This window comes from Sinohyriopsis cumingii, chromosome 4 (genome assembly GCF_028554795.1).
Source record: "Sinohyriopsis cumingii isolate HCF-2022 chromosome 4, ASM2855479v2, whole genome shotgun sequence".
NCBI lineage: Eukaryota > Metazoa > Mollusca > Bivalvia > Unionida > Unionidae > Sinohyriopsis > Sinohyriopsis cumingii.
In genome coordinates, this window is record NC_142964.1 from 76962327 (window position 1) to 76987903 (window position 25577).

General features: G+C 34.5%; 1 protein-coding gene across 1 annotated transcript in view; it reads right to left on the reverse strand.

Annotated features, from left to right (window-relative positions):
• Window positions 1-8907: 8907 nt before the first annotated feature.
• LOC149801490 (uncharacterized) overlaps window positions 8908-25577 on the reverse strand; it is a 50635-nt gene continuing 33965 nt past the window's right edge. The window contains exon 6 of the mRNA XM_089955656.1: window positions 8908-19512. Coding sequence (XP_089811782.1) covers window positions 18379-19512 — 1134 coding nt within the window. The 3' untranslated portion in view covers window positions 8908-18378. The remainder of the gene's footprint in view (window positions 19513-25577) is intronic.

Genomic DNA, 25577 nt, shown 5'->3' on the forward strand with positions numbered 1-25577 from the left:
CAATTTCATTGTTAAGATCAATCTGTCGACCCGATTGATCAGTAAGCGTCATTGTTAAAGACGATATTTGATTTTCGACACTAATAGGATATTAGCTTATCTGTTTTGGAGAAAAACTATAAATAACCTTTATTTTTTCTATACCTATGTATTGTTTCTAAGATATCACTTGCTAGAAAACCATCTCCATAGATAATCCCCATAGCAATAGTAATTTTGTTAAATTTCTCATCATCAGTAAACTCGACAATTTTTGGGGGGAGGGTTATTAATAAGGTCATCATATTTTGTTAAATTCCCTTAAGTGAACATCAAATATTTGATCTAACATCATCGTACTCATTATCGCTCCACTCTCCTTTTTGGCAAATCGTTTTTTTATATTGCTATTTTCCAGAAAGCTTGTTAAGTATGTGGGATCAATAATTTCATACGTTTTTATGATATCTCTTGTATGTCTGACTAATAATATAAACATGTCAGGATCTTTAGATAACACCTCATGTAAATTAAAAAAAAAATTATGTAACTTTAGCTTGTCTTGATGTGACAAACCCAGCTCGTTTCACACTATCACATAATTTTTTGCTGTGTTTTATAACTTCAAGTTTAGAGGAAGTTTTTGAAATTATATTGCGGCACCTTTCTTTTGTCCCTCTTAGAGGAAGCCTTTTAAACCTTTCTCCGATAACTTTTTAAGATCTTCAGGTGATACTGTAGAAATATCATGTTGTTTGCCAAGTACAACTTTAGTCACTGGTCTAAAAAGTCTAGCAGTTTCTTCTGCTGCCTGCTGTTGTCCACTTCGTTTCTGTTCGACTTTTTTCTTGACCGCGGCACTGGTTTTAACAAATTTCTTTAGAACCTGTATTCATTTCGCATCCATTTTTATAAGTATGTCAAATTAATTTTCATTCTAGAAACTTATCTATTCCACATCTGAATAAACGATTTCCATTCTCGTGCTATTTTACCAAACAAGAAAAAGTTGTCTGCCATCACCAGTTGCGTTATGATAAAGCGCAGCAAATTTCTTTTAATACACCCCGCACTGTTCTTGGGCTATATTTTGTATGTCAATATTGTCAAATCCAGCGAGTAGTATGAAACAACATGTATTTTGCCAAATAAATCGATCTACCTTATATAATCCTTGTGACAAATAGACTGCATTACATTTTCTTTCACGCGATAATGAAAAATAAGATTTTATCTTACTCATCTCTGCATTGCTTAGCACAATGTCATCAAAGACAATTATTTTATCCTCGTCAGAATCTAGGTCAGTAACAGGAATTAAATCTTTGGCTTGTTTTATGATAAATATATCACCGCCGGCGCCAAATTCATTATTCAGTTTTTCATTGTATTTTCAAAGCCGCTCGAATTTATCCTGCTGTGGATTGATCATGTAGATAAAAATTCGATCGTAGTTGAAGAGGTCATTAAGTAATAGGTTCATCAAAAGATTAGTTTTGCCCGATCCAGTTCGTCCTACCGTCAGATATTGGCAGTCCAATAGGTCGTGGTTATGATGTTTCATTTATCGCTCCGTGTCAAAGCTGATTATGCTCATTCTATACTAGCTATTCATAACATTTTATCTCGCGGTAATACTAAGAATGAGCTATTACACAACATTTGGGACGTTGTACGTTAATTGACAGCTCGGCAGAAGATAAAAGAAAAGCTACGGCTGGAGCAGGTTTAACAAACTATCTAAAAAAATTGGGAGATACGACAGGTAACTTAAGTATGTCAGGTCAGAGAGTACTAGACCTTGATGCAACATCTCCACCTGTCAACGTGGATAATTCACAAGCCATAAGCTTCGCACAACTTAGCACAGTCAGCAACAGCAAGCTGTCAATAACTGGTGGGAAAATTACTGCAAATATCAACATGAGCGGAAGAAAAATAGTAAATTTGCAAACAGAATACCCCCCTGCTAACATAAATAACTCACAAGCAGTAAGGTATGCACAACTTAGCACAGTCGATAATAACAAGTTTTCAATAACTGGTGGGATGATGGCTGGAAATATAGATATGGGTGGGAAATTAATATTTAATACTCAACTTGATTGATAACACAACCGTGACCAATAACAATTTTATAACAAATGTCAAGTTTGTCCATGACACCGTTGTGATAAATTCCTTTGACACTCTGGTCGGAAAATCTGGACATGGGATCGCACAAGATAATAACTACGGCAATTCCATCAGTAACATCAGATTTAACAAATAAGAATTACGTCGACGATATGATAACAATAAATATTACATCACGAGTAGCAAAATCCAGTGATACAATGACAGGTACGTTAAACACGGGGTTGAATACAATAGCAACGATTTATATTCAAGTTGCCCCATTTGATCTTACCAGTAAACTGTACTTGGATGCTGAGATAAGTGCAGCATCAGCTTGTGTAATTACTGCTGTAGATGCCAATTATCTGAAAAAAGTTCAGAGGCACGGTTACAGGTGCGATCGATATGGCTGCTAATAATAAAACTTATACGTATGTACCTGTTTCTGCATTTGATTTTGTCAATGAACAGTACATATACGTGGACAATGTTACCCATTTGCTTGCGATTGGTGTTTGTACAAAATGGGCTAAAAATAGCGTTAGTCATATTCCACATCTCGCCGATGCTATACATAATGGTTGGGGTTTTACTGCAAGTGCGTCAAGTCATTATTCTGAAAATAAGCCAAGATATGCATTTTCGTTAGAGTGGATCTCAAACGTAGAAATATCTACAGTGTCCAGTAGCTGTTGCGATTTGGAAATTTCAACTACGAGGTCGATCAAATGTTGGTGTCACACGAATTGATAACTAACAATTAGAAGGATCGAATGGTGATTTGGAATGGACTGCGCTGTATAAGGCATCGAATGTTTGTTTCTCTGCAATTTACACTTGATCCTGGAGTTACTGTCAACAAGTCCTCGTATTTTTGTTTCCAGAACAAAAGATCATTTTCCAGGTTTGACGATGTTTTAGATATATACACTCGATGGCCAAGTATAGGTCTAGCATGCTAGCATGCTGTGACTTAATGTAATTGTAATATATAATGTCTGTTGATCCTCCATCGATCAGGGTCGCAAAAGTTTTATAATTTTATACTAAACCGAAAACGGAGATCAAAATACCTGCTGTTGATCAGCTAGTCCCAGAGAGTTTTGAGGAAGCAAGAGTGGTCAACATAATTGCTCGAATGAAAATTTAACTCTAGGTTCACCCGGTTTAACTGAGAATAGTGACAACTATGCCAGAGTTTCAGGAATGAGAGGCCTTCAGCTGAGATTCGCTATCAGAGACTTTGATATAATTTGCAAATACTGTCCTGAAAGTGAGTGCGAGGAACGGCGATTAAAGGTTGAATGATTTTGTGATAAATATAAACACTGTTTGAGCTAAATAAAGAAAATGTTTTGACAATTGACAAATATAACCTTATTTTTAAAAAAATCATGGTGATAAGAAACCAGAGCAAGAGCGACCAAAAATGATTCATGACGAGCTTGACAAACTAGTTGAAAAAATGAAACACAAAATTTCTTAAAAATTATAAGTTCAAAAACACGTCTGCTAAACGTCAAGTATTTTGTATGCTAGGTACGGACTACTATGATAAAAAAGCTGTTAGAAATAATAGATATAAGTGCTGACACCAACCAGCTAACAACAGCATATCTAATTCTAATTGACTCTCTCACCGGCGATAAAAAAATATGACATATATCACATTAACGCTGCACTAAACGCAGTATCAGATATTGAGCATTGGATTGTTGAGCATTGGATTGAGTCATATGATGATGTTGAACGAGACATATTTTAGCAGGAGCTTGATTAAATTACAACTGTAAAACCTAGTATTGATGAAACTTGTGAAACATAAAACCGTTCTAAAAAATTGCATTAAAAACTATAAAAAAAACTGGAAAGTTACTGATAGAAGCAAAATACAGAAATATCAAAGAGCTGATTGCAAGATGCCTAAACCTACGTTTCAACGACATAAATATAGAGCAACCAGATATTTGCTGACTTTTAAGTTTTGCAACATCATATGCAATTCTCTGGCAGCATCTAGTACTTAAAAATTTTAAGCTGGGACAGTTATGTTGTTAGTTATAATGACAAAAACAAATTTGGATCCTCCATTTCCATCCTCAGATCATCAAGTCTTAACAGATAGCAGATATAATAAGATCTCATCTGAAGTGTATTATAAGTTCAGAGATTTTCTTGCTGACCCTGTCAATAATAAATTTTGTGCTCTGATCAGTAAGGCTTCTGCTGAAAAATACTTTTACTACGGCTTTAAAATAATTACCAAAACAATTTCATAAAAAGTATTTATTTCAACCACATATCATCAGGTCTGTCAGACAATGATAGGGCTGAGCTCATCAAATACTATAAATATGATCATTAAAGAAACCTTTACAGCGCCAGGCAAGCAAGAAAATATTACAGTAAAACAATAAGGATGTTGAATTACCTTCCAATGATACCAACAACATCAAGAATCGTATCAGCTAGCGGAACCGCAAATCGATTACTCCTTATAGTGTCAGGGGTAGGTATAGCTCTATCAGCAATAAACAAAAAAAATCGAGTCTAAATATGAAAATAAATATACTCTGTGTAAATTAGCAAAAGCTACCTACAACAAAATTCTTAATTAACTTCAAACTGCATGGTGAGAAGCTTATTATGCTAGATGTGATACAGGAACTATGTGTCAAAGACTATTTGCTTGTTGATATACCAAACAGAGCTGTGAAATAAAAAAAAAATACAATACCCAGTAAATTTTGTGCAGATTTAAAAAATATAGATAGTAAAATTATGTGTAAAAATAAGGATAGTAAAATTTTGCATGAAATATAAAATATGGAAGATACCATGTTAAAGATGGAAAGATTTCTTTTCCAAGGTAAGCATATGACAATTATGCTTGGCAATGAAAAGCACAGCACGTATTTCAAAAACATAAATAAGATAAATTGTCTCTGGTTCGCATAGAAAATTCAGATTATTTTAGTAAGCTTACCTGGGTTACAGACTCACTTTCTGATGCTGTTGATAATCTTTACAACCCAATATCACAGAATAAATACACAAAGATCACAGTTGATGATGAGCTAAAGAAATGTTATGTCATTAAATCAATTGTCTCACATCGAGCTGCTAGCACGTGGCTCTCTCATTAGTGGTAAGATTAATTTGTACTTGGTCTGCCATGATGATGAGAATTATATAATAGCAAAAGCCGAGACTTTAAAAATATCTCACAAACATGGAAAACTGCAAAGGTCATACCACTGCATAAAGCAGGAGCAAAAGATGATGTAAATAACTATAGACCCGTCTCTCTCCTTCCTTGTCTCTCCAAATTGCTAGAAAAACATGTACATGATTCTTTTCTCAACTATTTGAACACTTATGATCTTGTTCATGATAATCAGTCTGGTTTTCGCCAGAATCACTCCTGTGAAACTGCACTTGTATCTTTGATTGATAAATGGCTGAAAGCTTTAGATCAAGGAGAAATGGTAGGCACTATTATGGTTGATTTTCGTAAAGCTTTTGATCTTGTAGACTATGAAATTTTGCTTGAAAACAAAAAATCTATCAATGCAGTGAAAACTCCCTAAACTGGTTTACTTTCTTACTTAATCGATAGAGTGCAAAAAGGATCTTTAAATGGTCAACTTTCTCAAAGTAACAATATGTGGAGTACCAAAGGGTTGCTCTGTTATTCATTCTATTTATCAATGACTTACCTCTTAAGATTGTAACTTCATTTTCTTCCACTGTCCTCTATGTAGATGATGCTACACTGTCTGAGATGGGTTAAACCAAAACGGTACTTGAAAATAACTTACAAGAACTCTCAACAGACTTCAAGTATGGTGCAAGGAAAACAGGATGATCATAAATACAGAAAAAAATGAAAGCCCTACTAGGTACAACACAACAAAAACGAGGAAGGCTAGATAGTGACAAACTCCAGGTTCTATTTGATAATGTGAGTCTTAATATGACCTCTCATGATAAAATTCTTGGTGTATTCATAGATAACAATCTTACTTGGTCTATACACATTAGACTTGTTTCAAAAAGGTTAATTCTTATCTTTGGCTATTGAGGAAAATCAAAACATTCATTCCTCTTCAGTATAGGGTCATCTTTTATAGAAGTTGTATTCAACCATATCTGGACTACTGTGATGTAATTTGGGGTAATACCTCTAATTCAAATATAACAATGCTTTTAAGACTCCAAAAGAGGGCTTGCCATTTAATTCTAGATCAACGTATAGACAATTTCCAGGATGCAGTGAATAATATAAAGGTTTTAACAACACATGAAAGAATATTTTTTAGAAAGGCCAAATGAATGTGTAAAGTATCCAGAAAAGCCATTCGTGTCTAAGCAATATCTTTCACAAAAAGATGCTGTTGGTACTCCAAATTTAAGGTCCATAAGAAGTAAAAATTACATTATACAAAGGCTAAAGAAGGAATCGTTTAAAAAAGAGTTTTCAATATACTGGTCCACTGGTATTGAACAACATTCCCAGTGACATGAGGCAGGCTCCTAGCATTTCTTCTTTTCATCATCGACTTACAAATGCATGAAATCTTTAGACAACTGAACAGTTCGAGTACAATAAACACTGCTTGCTTTTCTGTAATTTTGCATCATTTTTTACAGTTGAATTTTTGAATACAGGATGATATTTTATATACATGTACGTTTATGTGTTCACAGATGCCTGTGCATATGTTCCAGGGCTTGATACTTTGATTTTTAAAATTACTTATTTAGCATCAAGTCAGATTCTTCACATCATGTTTTCTATACTGTATATATTGTATATAACAGAAGGCCTCAAGGTAGATTAGTTCTGTAACTAACCGAGTTACCTTCTCTAAATAAAATCTTTGCTATTATTATTATTATTTCACTTTGTTTAATTGTTACTCATGTCACATAGTAGAACTATTCACTTTGTTCTACTGTTACTCATGTCAATTAGTAGAACTATTCACTTTGTTCTACTGTTACTCATGTCACATAGTAAACTATTCACTTTGTTCTACTGTTACTCATGTCACATAGTAAACTATTCACTTTGTTCTACTGTTACTCATGTCACATAGTAAAAGTATTCACTTTGTTCTACTGTTACTCATGTCACATAGTACTATTACTCAGTTTTTTTTATTGTTACTAGTACTACAGTGTAGAATTACAAACCTGGTTCCATTGTTATTTGTGTCACATTGTAGACTTACATTTGGATTAATGGTTACTCATGTATTGTACTTGAATTACTAATCTGGTTCATTACTGTATGAACAAGTTTAAAAGAGAGCTTGACTGTAAATTGACGGCCTCCTCCCCCTTCTTTTTTAGGGCTGCAAAAGCAAAATACTCTTTGACCCTCTGTAAGTCAGGTTTTTTGTTTGAAAGCCAGATCCATCAGTAAGGGATGTCTCATTGTCAGTGAGTCAGAATTGAACTCTGGATAATTAAACAAGCCAAACTGGATGGAGACACAGAAGGGTGGGGAAATACAGATGAGACCAGCATAAGAAACACAATTATATTATTAAGTGGAATAGGTCACAAATATTTTCACAACTTACATTTTGATAAATCTGTGAATTCCATTGTAGGTCACAAACCAGTATAAAGACACAAGTCCAGAATGAGCTGATTCACAAGATTCCATATTATCTTAACTTCTTAAATTTTACAACAAAATAATGAAAGTAAATTTCAGCTCCCTGTAATTCATAGTGTCCAATAAAGCTACTGTTGAATGCGCTCTGATTTAATACTCAAGAAATCATCCTGATCATGTTACTCATGAAATAAAGTTCTCAAATCACCCATCATCATCTGGTCATCATAAACATCATCAGACTCTGATTATTCTCAAATCATCCATCATCTGGTCATCATAAATATCATCAGACTCTGATTATTCTCAAATCATCCATCATCATCTGGACCTGGTCATCATAAACATCATCAGACTGAGTATTCTCAAATCATCCATCATCATCTGGACCTGGTCATCATAAACATCATCAGACTGATTATTCTCAAATCATCCATCATCATCTGGACCTGGTCATCATAAACATCATCAGACTGAGTATTCTCAAATCATCCATCATCATAAACATCATCAGACTCTGATTATTCTCAAATCATCCATCATCATCTGGTCATCATAAACATCATCAGACTCTGAATATGTCCTTAATGTCATCTGGCAGGTGCTTATGTGGAGACTGAACTTATACTCTGTAAAGGACACTTTAACCATACAGTCTGTGAAATCCATGAAAGGATATGCCACAAATGAACAGGTGTCAATTGTGTAACATGATTCAAGGGAGTTCAAATAAGCACCCTTTGTTAACTGAATGTAGGACCCAACTCAACAATGACTAAGTATCAAACATTAGAGGCAAAATTATAGGGTTGTCAATTTAGAAAATGAAAATGGTGCTGCCTTTATGAACCAAAGGATTAAGGTAAGACATCCAATAGGACTTTACTTGCACTACACAAGTCTGATTTGCAGCCAGATTAAAGGTTTGTGAACTGGAGAAACAAAGTGGGTGTTGCTTTAACAGTGGCTTACTGGCCCACTTGTACTTGTTGTTGTTATTCTAGGGTTTAACGCCATTTTTCAGCATAAGATAGGCTATACATGGTGGCCAGTATAAATGGAGAAAGAGCCCTGGAAAACTCGGGGAAGAACCACCGACCCACGAGATGCCCACTTGTACTAACAAATAACTTAGGAAATATCACTTGGGAATAATATCTGGCTTATGTAAATGGCAAATATAAATCAAATAAAACCTTTTATTGCATCAAACACAGTATTTATACAGCAAAACAGAAAATATAATACAAATATGAATTGTTCAGACCTAAAAATGGAAGCAATATATTTACTAATAATACCAATGGTAAACATTCATGGACACTTTACTTTGCAGCAAGTAATATTTTATTCCACATTTTCAAATAAACAAATGTTGATACAAGTATCGTTCAAGGAATACCAAAGTGAAACATAAAGACAGTGCATACCACATATGCATTTATGGATGGGAACAGTGGCATGGAAACATCAAAATATTTGAACTGACATAATTCAAACACAGCAAACATCAAGATTTTCCAATATTATCCCTATATTTATCAAGTGTTTTTATATGCCGCACTAGAAAGACGACCTCTACTTCGCACAAATCTAATTTTTAGTAAATACTGTTGACTTCTAAGCAAGTATAGACAGAACTTGTGTCACATAGTATATATACATATATTCAATTGGTTTGATTGTTACTTATGTCACAAAGCAGAATTACTCAATTCCATTGCTTTATCACAGAAGAATTACAAACTTGGCTTAATTGTTACTCATGTCATATAGTATCTTTACAAGCTTGGGTTAATTGTTACTCATTTCACAAAGTATAATTACAAACTCTGTTTTCTGTGTCACATTAGTTGAATAATAAACTTGGCTTAATTGTTACTCATGTCATATAGTATCTTTACAAGCTTGGGTTAATTGTTACTCATTTCACAAAGTATACATGTAATTACAAACTCTGTTTTTTGTGTCACATTAGCTGAATAATAAACTTGGCTTAATTGTTACTCATGTCATATAGTATCTTTACAAGCTTGGGTTAATTGTTACTCATTTCACAAAGTATAATTACAAACTCTGTTTTTTGTGTCACATTAGTTGAATAATAAACTTGGTTTGATTGTAACTCATGGCACATAGTTGGAACTCAAAAATGAATAGAACTAGGCCTAAGGTTTACTGTACAAATAAACAAGGTCTTTTCTCACATGGCAATATGACTGCTCTGATGCCCTAGTGGTTAGAACAGCTGCCTTGGATGCAGGTTTGATCCCTGGCAGAGTCATAACAAAGACTTATAATAAAAATGGTACTAACAGCTGCCTTGCTTGGTGCTCTGCATTAAAAGGTCAGTATTAGGACTGGTTGGCCTGGTGTAAGGATAATATGACTGGGTGGGACAACATGCTACATGTCTGCGGCATGATGCCCCAGTGTTAGACATCACTATAAACTGTCACACTGCAGATATCGTTACGAGATAACTGAAACTTTTTTAAAGCTACATTAAAATCCAAAACACACTCACATGGCTAAATAATGAACAGCACTTACATACCATAGTTATTCTCATAGACGTCCTGAGGGGTGGTGCAATTTCCAAATGGGATTGGCATTTAATAGAAGGAGGATTCTATTACAATAAATACGACATTTATTATATACTATAATCAAAAACAACAATGAACCAGGTTTGCCTTATCGTAATGTCTTTGCAGATCAGAATCTATTATTTGCTGTACATCAAAAGTAGCCATACAATAGTGAAAGCATTAACAAATTATATAAAAACTTTGTTCCAATGAATATACTGTACAAAAGATTTAAGACAAATATTTTCACCTGAGTCTGAAAAACAAGACAAACTCTTTTTAAAATATTTCCATAAAATACTATTTTAATTAGCAAAAGATTGTAATAATTTTATGTCACCAACAAAAGCTTGTTATAACAACCATTTTTACCTGAGTCTCTAAAGTTCTGTATGCACTGGACTTCCATGTTTCTAGGCACAGACACTGTTTAAAAACCTACAATACTGACAGCTTCATGTGAGATAGGTAGTTAACTGCATGAACTGTTTTACTAATTAATATTTTACAAAATGGCAAGTTACTTTAAATAGCTTTTAGCTTGATTTGATTTGATAATTATTTTCCCATGAAATTTCTGACAAAAGTGAATGTCAGAATTTCTGATATGATTTATAGCAGGAATCTCTGAAGCCATGGCACTGTAATGACATGGAACTATGGAAATGTACATTTGTCATATTTTTGTCAAATTTTTCAAAAGTGTGTTATGACAAGAATACCTGTACTGAGTTTTCTGATTTACTAACATCTAATTTGGTTATGCCATCATAAATATTATATGTAATTGACTTTGCTAATGTAATGCTGATAATGCATGGTTAACTAATCAATCTTTGGAAAAGTTATGAATGATGAAGAGCTGTAATGCTCATATTGCTTGACACAAAATGGAAGAAAACATGGCTTGTTAAAAGTCTCATTATTCAAATATGTTATGGCATTTTCCTGCATGATTGTTGCTAGCAAAACATGATGGATATGGTACATTATTGGCTGGCAAACTTACTGTTAACAAGACTTGTACCTGACCCTGTATCAGTCTTAGGCCACGTATAAATACAAAGACTTGTACCACACTGACCCTGTATCAACCTTAAGTCCAAGAACTGATACAGAGACCTGTACCTCTCTGATCCCCTATCAACCTTAAGGCCAGGTATTGATACACAGTCAGAGGAAACTCAAACTATATACATGTAAATAGCCAACAAAAGTTACTAAAGTTTTCTTTTAAACAGTGTTCTTGTCAAAAACCAGTAGCACACAGAAAGGTCCCCTTTAAGTAGCACAAAAAAAACTCCCTATTAAATTTTAATCTTATGTTTGCTATCAGAATTTTTGTGACCTCAATCTTGGAGGACTGTTTGACATGGCAGCATTTAGGATGGATTTTGGCATGTCCCTGAGCTTTGGGATGGATTCAAGTTTGCATAAATAATGAAGACACAAATGTACAATGCCTTTAAAGTTGCTGTGGGTTTAGCACCATTTTTCAGCACATAATAGGCTATACATGGCAGCCAGTATAACTGGAGGAGGAAAAACATGGGAAAACCTCAGGAAGAACCATTAACTCACAGGAAATTGCTGGCAAACTTTCTCACATATCCATGTTGGCTGACCCTGAGCCTTGAACCCTTGCAGAGAGGTGAGATGTCAGTGATATGTAAAGGCGATTGCCTTAGAACACTCTGTCACTTGGGGCTCCAGATGATGCCTTTAATTCTTCCCAAAATAAAGTGACAAAGAGTTAAAGATGCATTGCATCAAAAATCAAAGTTCCTTCTTTTACTCTGGCTGATATTAATTTTGCACATTCATTTAGCTTACTTTAGTCCCAAAAAAAGTCATGAGTAGATTAGCCACCTTATACTACCAAAATGATGCCAAATTAAACAGCTGCATTACAAAATGTATTATAAAATGATCCTGAAATTATGCAGATAATTATTCATATTTTATCATTTTGTAAACAAACGTTTAATTAATTATCAAATTCAAAAGAGTGATTAATGGGTTTATTCATAATCACTGATACACCTTAATTTGCAGGTGTGTGACTATTAATTAGGCCACAGCTAGGCATAGTCATGAATTCATATGCATGAACATTTCTGACAAAATTAAGTGCAAAGCATGCTTTTATGCACTCCTCACTTCTTTTTAATATGTCCTAGAGATATATAATAAGTACCCTAGCTAGGCCAGTGCTGATGTACATTGGTAAATCTGAAAGCACACAGTATAGTCATTTACTAAACTGAGACATTTTGATTTGAGGTGGTATAGGTAAATATTGATGTTACTAAAAAACATCATGAAATGGACATTATTGGTTGCAAATGTTTATCAAATATACATAATAAGTACAGCATTTCTTTGCTATAACAAAAAACACTGTTGGAAAACATTAGTTCTGACAGCAAGTAATTTTGTATATGGAAGTAATCTATGCCTATCATGGATATTATGGGACTTAACCTGTTACAGCCAACAGGTCTTCACTAAAGATGTTATTTTTAAGCAAATAAAATATTTTATGGTGTGCTGGTAACAAGATGCAATATACATGCTTAAAACAATTTCAGAATGTAAAACAGTTCATTTAAGTGCACAACAATTATTACAAACAAAAACATGAGTCCCTAGAAGGTATTGATGCTCTCTACTGGCTTAAAAGGAATACCTAAAATTCATGTGTTGAAAGCAGTATCATATTTTTCAGCAGTAACACGATTGTTAAACTAGCAGCTGTGGCAGCATTACTGGATTAAGATTGGCACCTTTTTCATTTAGGACCAACCAATCATTAGAAGTATGTTGGTGAGAACTCAAAATTTGAAAATATTGATTATTAGCAAAAACTTGAGTCAAGATGGCTGCAATTGTGGTCGTACTGGAGGTCAGAACATCACCATGTTTATACTGGACCAACCGTGACAAGAAGTTTTTAGTGAAAATGCCATGTCAATATGACCATCCAAACAGAAGTAGCAATAACCAGAATTTCAAAATGGCCACCATGACACTTGTATTGGAGGTCATACTGGCACCATTTTAATTTTGAACCAACCAGATACCATAAAAAGTCTTCTAGTGAAAATTCCATGTTGATATAACTTTCTATTGAGGAGAAGAGATAACAAGATTTTCCTGATAGCACTGTGGAGGCCATACTGTACATCAGATTGGTTCCTGTTTTCACTCAAGACCAACTAGACATCACAAGAAGTCATCTGGTGAAAACCCCCATGTCAACATAAACACCATCTAGAAGGGGTGCAATAATGATTTTTAAGACGTCAATGTCAAAATGACATTCCATTCAGAACTGGTGTGATAACAATATTTTCAAGATGACTGATGTAGTGACTGGACTGGATATCCAAACAGCTCCATTTAGGAGTTGCTAGACCGTAAGATGAATGTTATGTTCAGTTTCAAGGCGACCCTCAAATCAGTTTAGGGTGAGTAGCAATAATAAACTTGTACTAGAGTAGAGACAGAAGATGGATGATGAACAATGGGCAACAGACCATTCCATAAGCTCCTCTGGTCTATGATCATTACAGCTAAAAACCAGCTAGCTTAGAGTCTATAAGAACTATTATATCACAAAAGAATATATGGAACACATTAATTTACTATCTTTGTGAGTGAATTGCTTTATATCAATCACTTGCATCATGTACACAAATAAACATACGTTTTGTTGAAATTAATTGCACTTAAATATTAAAAGCAAAATTAATAAATAGCCTGGCACCACCTACGTAAATACCAGTAATTTGTCTTTTTTTTCTTCCTTTCTAAGTTAGAAGTACTGTATACTGGAAACATTATAGTGGTGAAGAAAATATTCTCAATTTAAGGGTCACAGGGTGAAATTATGAATACAGAGTCCAACAAAATTGACGGCATCAGATGTTCTCAAACACAAATTATATCAGTTTCAAGCAAGCAAGAACTACCATAATTAAAACCCCATTTTTAAATAAAATCACCAATTTGTATGTCTGTGAAAAATGTTTGAAGTGAGTCACTGAATAATGTCTAAGATCATTAGCCTTTCTAACTCTGCAGCATTATGGTTGACTAATGGCTGACGATAAAAAAGTTTTCACTCACCAACCTTTACAAATTCATATTATTGTAATCTCACCATCCGTTATTTTATTCTTTAGGAACTTTCACCATAAACAGAAAGTTATTCTGCCATAAATAGATAAAAATGTAAGCCACTCTAGTTCATTAGCTAAAGCATTGGGCTTGTCATGATGTTTCTACCACTGGATCAGCCCTGATGGGCTAGTGTGGTGTGTCCTTGGACAAGGCATGTTACTAGTTTCCACACTAATAAAACCTTCAAAGTGTTGCTGAGCCACAAAACACCAAATCAAAACTTATCTCATTTTCTGTGATCCACCAATTGACTTAAATATAGTTACAGATTCATCTACTGGTAACCCAAAATGAATGTTCCTACTGGCACCTTTTCCTGGTGTACAGCAACATGCCCTGCCAACAACTCTTTTAATTATTGATGTAGTGGGATGTGTAGAGGAAATTTGTTAAGTATCATAAGCATACTAGTTCCCTGGACTATGTTATTATTTAAATTAAAAGCAAAAGTCACTTATAGTGAAAAAACCCAAGATATATATTTTCCAAGAATGTACACGAGGCATGTTAAAAAAAATAAGTCTCCCTGTTGCTTTTCACAGCTCGTACTTATGTGTAATACAGCAGTGTATCTCTTGTCTGACATCATCTTGAACTAAGTCATGTGTCACCATATACTAAAAGTTGAAATCATTTTCCTAGAAATAAACTATATTATACGCAACTGCAATGTATAAATGCATGACAAAAATTGACACTGATGAACTTAGTGTTCAGATGAAACAGTCTGTTTCAAAATGCCACTGAAAGAAACTACTGACATTGATGGACATAGTGTTCAGATAGAATAGCCTTTTGCCACTGAAAGAAACTACTGACACTGATGAACATAGTGTTCAGATAGAATAGCCTTTTTCAGCCTGTTGCCACTGAAAGAAACTACTGACAGTGATGGACACAGTGTGCAGACAGAACAGCCTTTTGCCACTGAAAGAAACTACTGACACTGATGGACACAGTGTTCAGATAGAATAGCCTTTTTCAGCCTGTTGCCACTGAAAGAAACTACTGACATTAATAGTGTTCAGATAGAATAGCCTTTTTCAGCCTGTTGCCACTGAAAGAAACTACTGACATTAATAGTGTTCAGATAGAATAGCCTTTTTCAGCATGTTGCCACTGAAAGAAACTACTGACATTAATAGTGTTCAGATAGAATAGCCTTTTTCAGCATGTTGCCACTGAAAGAAACTACTGACATTAATAGTGTTCAGATAGAATAGCCTTTTTCAGCATGTTGCCACTGAAAGAAACTACTGACATTAATAGTGTTCAGATAGAATAGCCTTTTTCAGCATGTTGCCACTGAAAGAAACTACTGACACTGATGGAAAATAGTGTTCAGATAGAATAGCCTTTTTCAGCATGTTGCCACTGAAAGAAACTAACATAGATGATACTGAAGAATATTAATAGCTATTGAGACATCTGGATACAACTGATAAATTGTGATTTAATTATTGTTTGCATAAATAAGACTTTTGTAGTGTCCTTTCACAAATTAGGTGCTCTTCACAGTTAATGTCTCTTACTGGAAACAAATCCTATCAGCTGCCTGCCATGATAAGGTAAATATCTCTCAGTGTTTCAACATCAAGTTTTATTTTCTTTATTCACTGTACTGTGATTTTTATTTTTGTTGTTCACTGTACTGTGATTTTTATTTTTGTTGTTCACTGTACTGTGATTCTACCTATGCTTATAATGATCTTGGCTTGAATTTTCAAATTTGACTCCTTTGGTATGTTAAACTATTCCATCTAGAATAAGGCACAAAAAACCAGACTAAATACAGTGTTTCACAGGCCTTATAACAATACATAATCAACATCATTACACCCCTCATGGTAGCTCATATACTATCTTATTTTTTTAATGGCCTTGTACATCTTCCTTTCTACAAACAATTAATGACACTCGATTTTGTTTATAATCGATGTAGTATTTTTATAGTATCCACTGAAGAAACATATAGAAATGGATCATACATGCAATAATATAACCTTATTTAAGCACTCAAAACTTCATTTCTCTCCTGTCTACAATTTTACACCTAATATATCATGCGAAACAATGGTTTTATCCTGCCATTTATGGAAGGTAACATAATTTGAGGAACACAACACTTGGTGATGGCACTGAATAATTCTTCCTGTAAGAAAAATATGATTACATGATTGTTCCATTAAAATGTGTGAGATCCATTAAAACATCCACTGGATGTAATTATATCATGAAATGATTATCTTCCAAAGATAAAGGGCAAAATGACATCATAATACAGGGTTCCTGCAGACTTTACAAAAAACAAATTCCATGACTTTTCCAAAGTCATTTCACAAAATTCAAGTATCATCATTTATCAATCATAATTGTGTAGTGTTCAAAACAAGCTTTTTTAAATCGGTGCTTGGCACTCAATGAAATTTGCAATTATCAATATCTAGATCTCCATTGTCGGAATTTCAATGACTTTTCCACAACAGTTAGGTTTTGAAAAATTCCATAACTTCTCAAGGACCCCCCTAAAATTTATTTTTCAAATTCCCAAACTTTTCCTAGTAATAATAATAATAACAAAAATAATAATAGTATTCCTGAATGACCCTGTATTCACCAAACTCTGTAATCACAATACTGAACTCAAATAAAATGTTTAAAACGAAACTGATTTTCTATAACTCTGATTGATTGATATTTGAAGCGTAAACATTTCATCATAATCTTACTGTCTGTTGTTGTTTTTGTGGGTTTAAAGCCATTTTCAGCACATGATAGGCTATACTTGGTGGCCAGTATATTTGGTGGATGAAGAACTTGGAGGGGAAACACCCTCAGAAGAGCAACCGACCTGCAGCTTCTTACATACCCACATCGGCCAAGCCAGAGAGTCAAAAACAAATCAACAGAGGCGAGATGAATGTACTCTGTAAAGGCAAGTGCCTTAGACAACCTGGCTACATGGGGCCACCTTACTGTTTGTATCTCTACGTAAATGCCAAACTGCAAATTTGGGCCTTTCAAATCTGAGTCAGGTTTTGTGCTCTGACAGTTTTTTGACTATAAAGGTAGGTCATATATGTATTCATCTAACGTTAATGACAACAATCAAAGTTCTTTACTAAGGACCTGTCTTTTTCAAAACCCTCTTAATATTACGCTCAAAATCCTGCTTTAATGCAGAGCAAGATAGTAACTCATTTCTAGTATATTTTCAAAAAATTATGGTACAAAAACTGTGATTCTGTATTCTCAGGCTTTTTGACCTAGGCTTGAGCTTTGACAATTCTTAAGGTTTACCTTTCTGTTCAGACTCTAGAAAATGGAGTAGTAAAACTTATACCAGACTTAAATTAAATCAACCACAAACAGAATGTTACATTTTTCAGTCCAGATTCAGGTTCTCTTTGTGCAATCCAGTCTAGGTTCTATATGCTTAATTCTTTGTCAACAAAATGGAAAGTCTGTTTCAAGTTCCTAAAATTATGGCATTTTTCGCATGTAATTAAAAGTTTAAATTAGAATGATCACCTTTAAACATTTTCTCAACTCTGGTATCATTTTTACTTCCTGTAATTTTCAAAAACCCAGTAATATTCTTCCACAATAAATCTATTCCCCATTTTTTTACACAATTCTGGCAAACTTCTGATTAAGAAAGCTTGCTCCATTAACAAGCCCGCACCCACTTTGAAAAAAAACAACAAACAAGGGCTGCCTCCAGGGCTTATCAAGGGAAAATATCACAGTTATTATGGCATTCATCTATCTATTGTGGCTGAAAAAAGATATGAGAACACAGGATCAGATATAATACATTTTTAAAGTTAAAACAAAAACCATTTCAGATCTTGCTAAGTACTTTCTTTCTTTGATCTATTTATCCCATCTGTGTGTAAAACTGTTGTTATCACTAGAAGGACTGCTTTCCCTGGAATGTTCGGACTTAGGACTGATATTTCCATCTTGAGTGCCATGACCACCTGGATGACCTGTTTCCTCCCATTCAACTGGTGAACCTTGTACTCCACCCACTGCTCCAATACACCTTTCTTTCTCCAGTTCAGCACGCCGTAACCTCTCATTTAATTGCTCATGCAAGCGTAACTGTCGTTCCACATTCTTGCGAATGTCATTATTGTGTCGATTACGTCTACCTGTAAGATGTTCAGTTGGAAGACGATAAAGGGCGTCAAAGTCTTGACTGTCATTGTCTACACTGCTGTATTTGTTATTATGATTTTTCTTCTTTTTCTCATGCTTTATTTTTAAACTTTTCCTATCAGTGCCTCCAAACTTTGCTTGGTCCTTGTTCCACTTCCCATCACAAGACGTGTTTGAAACTTCTTTTGCAGCCTTATTGAGTCGTTCTTTTGGCCACTCTGCCCGTTTTTCTTCATTTAATCGATCTTTAACTTTCTGTGTCGATGATTTTCTTTTGGCATTAGTATTTTCTAACTCGACTATTAATCTGTCTGGTCTCCTAACTTTAGCGTCTTTAGATTTAGATTCATGTGATTCTTCATCATTTTTTAATTTAACTTCTAATGTCTCTTTTGGCGAGTTTTGATCTTTCCCATTTTCATTGTCGGGTAAATCAACGAGTACACGCAACTGTTTAAAATCTTCACTAAGTCTTGGCATTATTACAGCCTGAAAATCTAAAACAACAACTGGGGGTTTATCTTCTGGAAGAACATCTAAACAATTTAATGAACTTGATCGATTTTTGTCATTCTGAAGCAAATTGTCCACTGAATTAGATTTATTTTTATCTTCAATAAGTGAGTTTTCCTCTAATACACTGCTGTTAGGATCAACGTCCAAATATTCCTCTATGTAAGCAGATGTATCTGAAATGAACTCCTTCAATTCGATAGAGCTGTTCTGTGAGCAACTATTTTTTGAATTGTTAGACGGAGTGGGATAGATGATGCCACAAGTCTCAACTTCATTTGTTATCTCAATAGAGATAATCCTCCTCAGTGTCTCTGGTGACAAGTCATCCACCTAAGCCAAAAAAAAAAAAAAATATCATGCATTAAAGAATTAAAAGAGATGAAGCACTCACAGTAACATTCTTCATTTACAACACAGTTCCTATTCCAAGGTGGGAATGATCATGAATCCACTTTTATTAAACGAATTCTGCTTAACTGTTCTTTCTATTTAGAGCAATTTCAGCTGGACAAGATCGTGTAGTGGCATATTTTGCCAGTGTGAACAGTTTTCAAGTTAAGACACAACCTTTTACACCTGACTGATATGGTACGGGAGTTTTGGTGAAAAAGTCAACCTATGCTAGCAATTGTTTTATATATGTTACCAACAGATAGCCACACCTGATGTGATAGAAGTGTAATCTATAGCTCTTCCACCCAAGTGCTGTGGAAGCCACAATAATACAATGGGAGCTACCTTGTATAGAATTTTGACAGAGCATATCCTAAGAAATAACTGTACCAAGTTTGATCATAAACAGCTCAGCAATTGTGGAGAAATTGAAAATAGGGTTTTCCATTTGATTGCTATCTGTGTCATACTACCACTTGGCATGAAATTGCCTGATGGGAAGGTTTTTCTTCCAAGATTAGAGGTGCCTCCTGTGCCTCTATTAACTCAATGAATTCTCCAGTGTAGTCAAAATTATAGAGAAATATTACCTTTTCCCTTGTTTTTTTCACACCTTGCTTCAGGTGTAGTATATTTACATTAATACTGCCTGTAATAATGTGACTGTGAATTCCAAAAGGATTAAAGAGATTAACTAATTATGGTCGGAAGAGCTCAATCAGCATAAAACAGGCTTGATTTGGTTTTGATGTTTGTTGAGAGCTATAAGCATGTGTTATCTCTCAATGATAACACGCCAAAATTTAAGCAACCATATTATCACACAAATTTCAATGACAGAAGAAAATGGAAATTTCATTGGTTGTAATCAAGTTCAAAGGACATGAATATGTATTCTGCCCATCCTGAAAAATTATTTTTGAATCTAATACAATGCAAGAATGATATTGCTCATAATCATTATATTAATTTAAGCAAATTTAATGCATCAACAAATATGCCCTCTCTGAAATCCATCTTTGTGAAATCTGTATCAAATGTGGGCAATGTTATACATACCATGAAACTGTTTCCCAGCTTTATAGCTTAACATAATCTCCAATTTATGGTAGCAGATCATATTTAGATCTATCGCAAATACTCGCATATAAGTTGAATAATTTAGGAAAAAATAAAGCCCTGGAATAAAAGGGGTCGGCTTATTTGCATACCATTGTCTAAACTTTACAGTTTTTAAGTCTTTTTGTTGACTACTGTAATGGCTGTAAATCTTGGGACATGAAAAAATACTTTTTTCCGTATCCTAAGACATATGCATCCCCAACACTTATTAAATTGTTATAAAGTACAATGATTGATTTTGTTATTGTTTTGCATGTGCATATTTTCTGATTTCTCCAACACGAAATTAATTATGTTCTTATTTATTCCCAAACATATCAGATGCAGATTCTTCCAGATAACATTTTAGCTAGTCCTTAATAGCTGTTTCATTTACGTTGAATCACAAGCTCACAAGTTACTCATTTTCAATGATATAAGCAATCCTACAAACTGAGGTAATATTTATGAAAATGTATGCACGTTTAATTGTACAAGTAACATAAGCAGCATACCTTACAAGTTCACGAAGAGTGGTAAAATTCTCATTATCATCAACTAATTATCATCAATCTACTTTAGTTCTGTTTTGGCCGAACAACATCCTAACTTTCCACACAATGGAAAGCTTGAATGTTTAGGCGTCTCCTCTGTTGATAGTTGGCCTGATTTGTCTTTCGTTTTCTGACAGCAATACAGGCCAGTTATTCATTAAAACCCTGAAACTGGCTTGTGTTAAGAGGGAAATTTGACCAGCAACTATACCAGTACATTGATGTGTAATTGCCTTTCATTCCATAATATTAGCACAATTACCGTATTTTTGTAAAATGAGGTGTGAGGCATACCTGTCAACTTTTCAAAATACAAGTAGGGAGACTGAATAAGAAAATAGGGAGATTGGAACCTAAAATCGGGAGGTTTTTCATGGCATTTTTAAAACCTTGTTTTCACTAAACACTGATCGATTTTACGGGTCCAATATGCATGAAATTTGCAAAGGATGTGCCATTTTTCCCTGTGATGCCCCTTATTTTCCCCCAGGACATGCCCTATTTTCATATTCAGGTCAGCTGTGGCCAAACTGCACAATAGCTAAAGGTTAGTCTTAAATAAACAAGCAACAAACCCAGAGTGACTAATTAAAAGTTAATCCTTATCGATGCAACTATTTTGTGAAAAAAACTTGGCCTCTGCCATAATTCAAAGAAGCCATGTTCTACACTACTGTGTGTTATGCAAGCATCAGCAATTGATTGGCAAATAAAGGATTCCCAATTTTGGTGAACCAAAAGGTACCTAAATAGGCAGCCTCATGGTACTGTACATGTGGCAAATATTTTCATCATATATCCGATTTTATTCCCTTAGTGTCAACTTGTAAGGCATTTAGTATTGTTTATTATAAACATATGTAGTCTGAATTAGTCTTATGAGGACACATGCTGCATGTTACCTATTTTCATTCCTTCTTTAATTTAACAATACTAATTAACGTTCGTATATACGGCATAAAAATGACAGGTGTTCACATGTGTAATTTTCTTTGGCAGAAATGGCACTATAGCATATGGAGTTACAACATTCATGGTGATCATTCTTGGGATTGAAATTAATTGTCGATAGAGTTTTTTTTTTGTTGTGGTTTATTTTCTGATTTTTTTTATTTTTGTAGAGGTAAAATAAATTCATAAATTAACATGAGTAATGTTTCAACTTAACATTCTATTTACTGAAGAAGCGCATTCTTTCTAGTAAAGTAGTTATTTCGTCACAATAATATTTACAGGTGATACAACAGAACATGGCTTCCATGGATTGCATATGATATATCTATTTAAGCAGGACTATACTTTTACGGGATTAAATGAAAATCGAAGACATAATGTCTTAATTGAGAGTTCTCTGCAAAAAATCGGGAAATATTATGAAATTGGGGGGTAGACATAGAATGACCCTAAAAATCAGGAGTTTTTTCCCCTCCTCGTGTGACAGTTGACACATATGGTGTAAGGTTGATTACATCTAAGCAAACTACAACTCAGCTTTTACGGCATAAGCATAATTTTCGAAGCATTATTTCTCAAACCTTTTTTTTTTTTTGAGATATCGTTAAAGTTTAGTACAGTGGTACCCATGATTCGACTCCAAGGGATGTACTTCATTCAATGCATGTTTAAACCTACAATGCACATGTGGTGGCGCCATTATGTAAATATGTTCTGTTGCCTAATTGCGAGCATTGAATCAAACCATATTGTTGTTTCTTGTGTTGTCATACTGGGATTACATTTTAAGGAGTTAGGTATTTACAATTTCAAGGCAAAATAAAATCGTAATTACTGGTACAATGATATAAAATGTCCAATGTAATAATGCATAAACAAACAATAACTGAGTCAAAAGGAAGAGGTATTGTTACAGCAACTCGCGAATGCTCAATTCTTGTCATCGTTTGATCAAGTTATACACAAATCTAAATTAGGCAGAAACAATAAGAAAACAGAAAATTAAATATATTACTTTTCAAACAAGTGTATACCATTTCTTTTTAATATTTTTTGTTAGTGTAAGTTTGCCTAAATAAATGCATTTAGAACTTACCACATGATGTCATGGAATTGTGGGTCGGCTTATATGCAGGTCATGCACGTTTTAGTGTTTATATCTATTCAGTTTTGGGGGTCAGCTTATACTCTAACGGGCTTATATGTGAGTTTATACGGTAGTCGAAATAATGTTCCATGACTGAGAAATCACACGAAAGTTCTCATACAAACAGTGGCGCAAGCAGATTTTAACTCTTACTGGTACAGTATCAACTGATCGACATGTCCTTCTGGTACGGTGTACCTGACCATACCAGCTTACTTTTACCACTGCAAAAAAAACTGACATAAACTACTTATATAGGACCCAAGCACTGGGTACTCCTTAGACAAAGACAGCTGAAGACAAGTACTGATATGAAAAATTTGCCATTCTCATTGAAAATCCTCCCTTTTTTAAACTCAAAAACTCCTGACAAAACTCTGCAAATTCACTGATTTGTCCTAAAGTAACTTCTCTGTTCTAACACATGCATGGCTGGTGGTGGTGGTGGTGGATATTTATTGGACATAATTCTGACAGAGTATATCCTAAGATTCCTACGAAGTTTGATTAAAATGGGTTCAGCTATTATAGAGAAGTTGACAAGAAAACTATGTGAGACACACCGGACAAAAAATCTTAAAGTACAAGTCATAATTCCTACCAAGTTTGATCAAAAACATTGCCAAGTCATTTTGAGATGAAGCTTTCCTTATCATTGCTAAGGAGGCCACACCATTGCTAGAGTAGAGGAACCACCTCAGACAAAACATTTATAAAGCATATCCTCATGAATATTCATACCATGTTTGAGTAATGACGACTGGTTCTATAGAAGAAATTCAGAACAGTATTGTGTTGTCTTTACAACAAGGTGAACTAATGAAAAAATCAAATTTTCAAAAAAAAAAAAAACAACCAAACAAAACTCTATAAAAGATGGTGATGCCAATGATAGAAAAGGCTGTTAGTCTTGCTTCTCTTTAATGTGGGATAGACAATAACATGTGAGTGGATGATTTGCACTGAAAGTTTTCAATGTCTGATAGGTAAGAAATTTTAATGAAATGAAGATTCAATGACAATGATGGGAAAAAAGTTAGCATCCAGAATGTGTTTGTTCAAATGTATGAATCCCCTTTATAACAGGAGCATGTCTTGAGCAGCCAAAAATGTACACACGGTTATGATGATCAATGCTTAGGCAATGATATTCAAGTATCTTGCAAACTTATGGGCCTTGTCATCTTGGAGAAAGTCATTAAAGTAATTTGAAGTTATGGGGATGGAGGTGGTTCTCTTTCTATTGGTGAACATGCTGGGAATTCAGATGCAGATCAAATGTAGGACCTGAAATGTGTACAACATTTTCTAAAAGTAAACCATGTTAATTTCCACATGGATTTGTGAATGGGTGTATTAAGGTATGCATCCTGGAAGTCTATTCTGACTGAAACATCTCCCTCTTGAATGGTGTTAGGGATTAACCTCAGTGCTTCCATCTTAAGCTTGGGTACCCTAATGTGTTGACTGAAACAGCTTTGGTCAATGACTGGTCTGAGTTTGTCACTGAAACTGTAAACTAGGAAAAGTCGGGTGAACCAAACTAACCCAGTGAGTTTGTATTGTAAATGATTTCAACTGTCTTTTTCTTGAGATAGTTTACAGGTTTTGTAAGATAGCAGCTTCAAGAAGCTCCGATTATTTATTTAAACTCCTCTAAGCTGAGCCAAATGTAAAGCAATGGAAGATTCCATTTTGGAAACACGGTGAATGATTGAGGTCTATTGAGGTTACAGTTGGCCTGCAAGTCAAACAGATCCATGTCATGATCTATATTCAATTTACAGTGATGTCTGCATAAATCTTAAATTATGGAGTGACATCACCTGATAACAACTGGAACTAACCTTTTCTCCTCAAAGTGCCAGAGAAAAAAATTAGCCATCTGAGAAAATGAAACATTCTAGGGTACAATTTATCTATGCTCCAGTCAATGAATATCTGCCACTTCACTCTGCCACTTCACTCTGTAAGCTTTGAAATTGGAGGGAGTTCTTGCTCATCTCTCCATGACTGAAAGTTGAAACTTCTTTCTATGCAAAGTTCTCCTGACAAGAGCCATGTGTAAAGAAGTCTTTTTGGGCAGAGATGAGACACCTGCAAGCAGTACTGTTTGAGCAGATTGAATTTCATTTGGATTTTCCAGGGGATAGTCTATCACTCAAGTAGATCACTTACATAAGACTACCTGAATGACTATGCAAGTTTGGTCCCTGATTTCTGAATGACTCTCAGAAGCAGAAGAG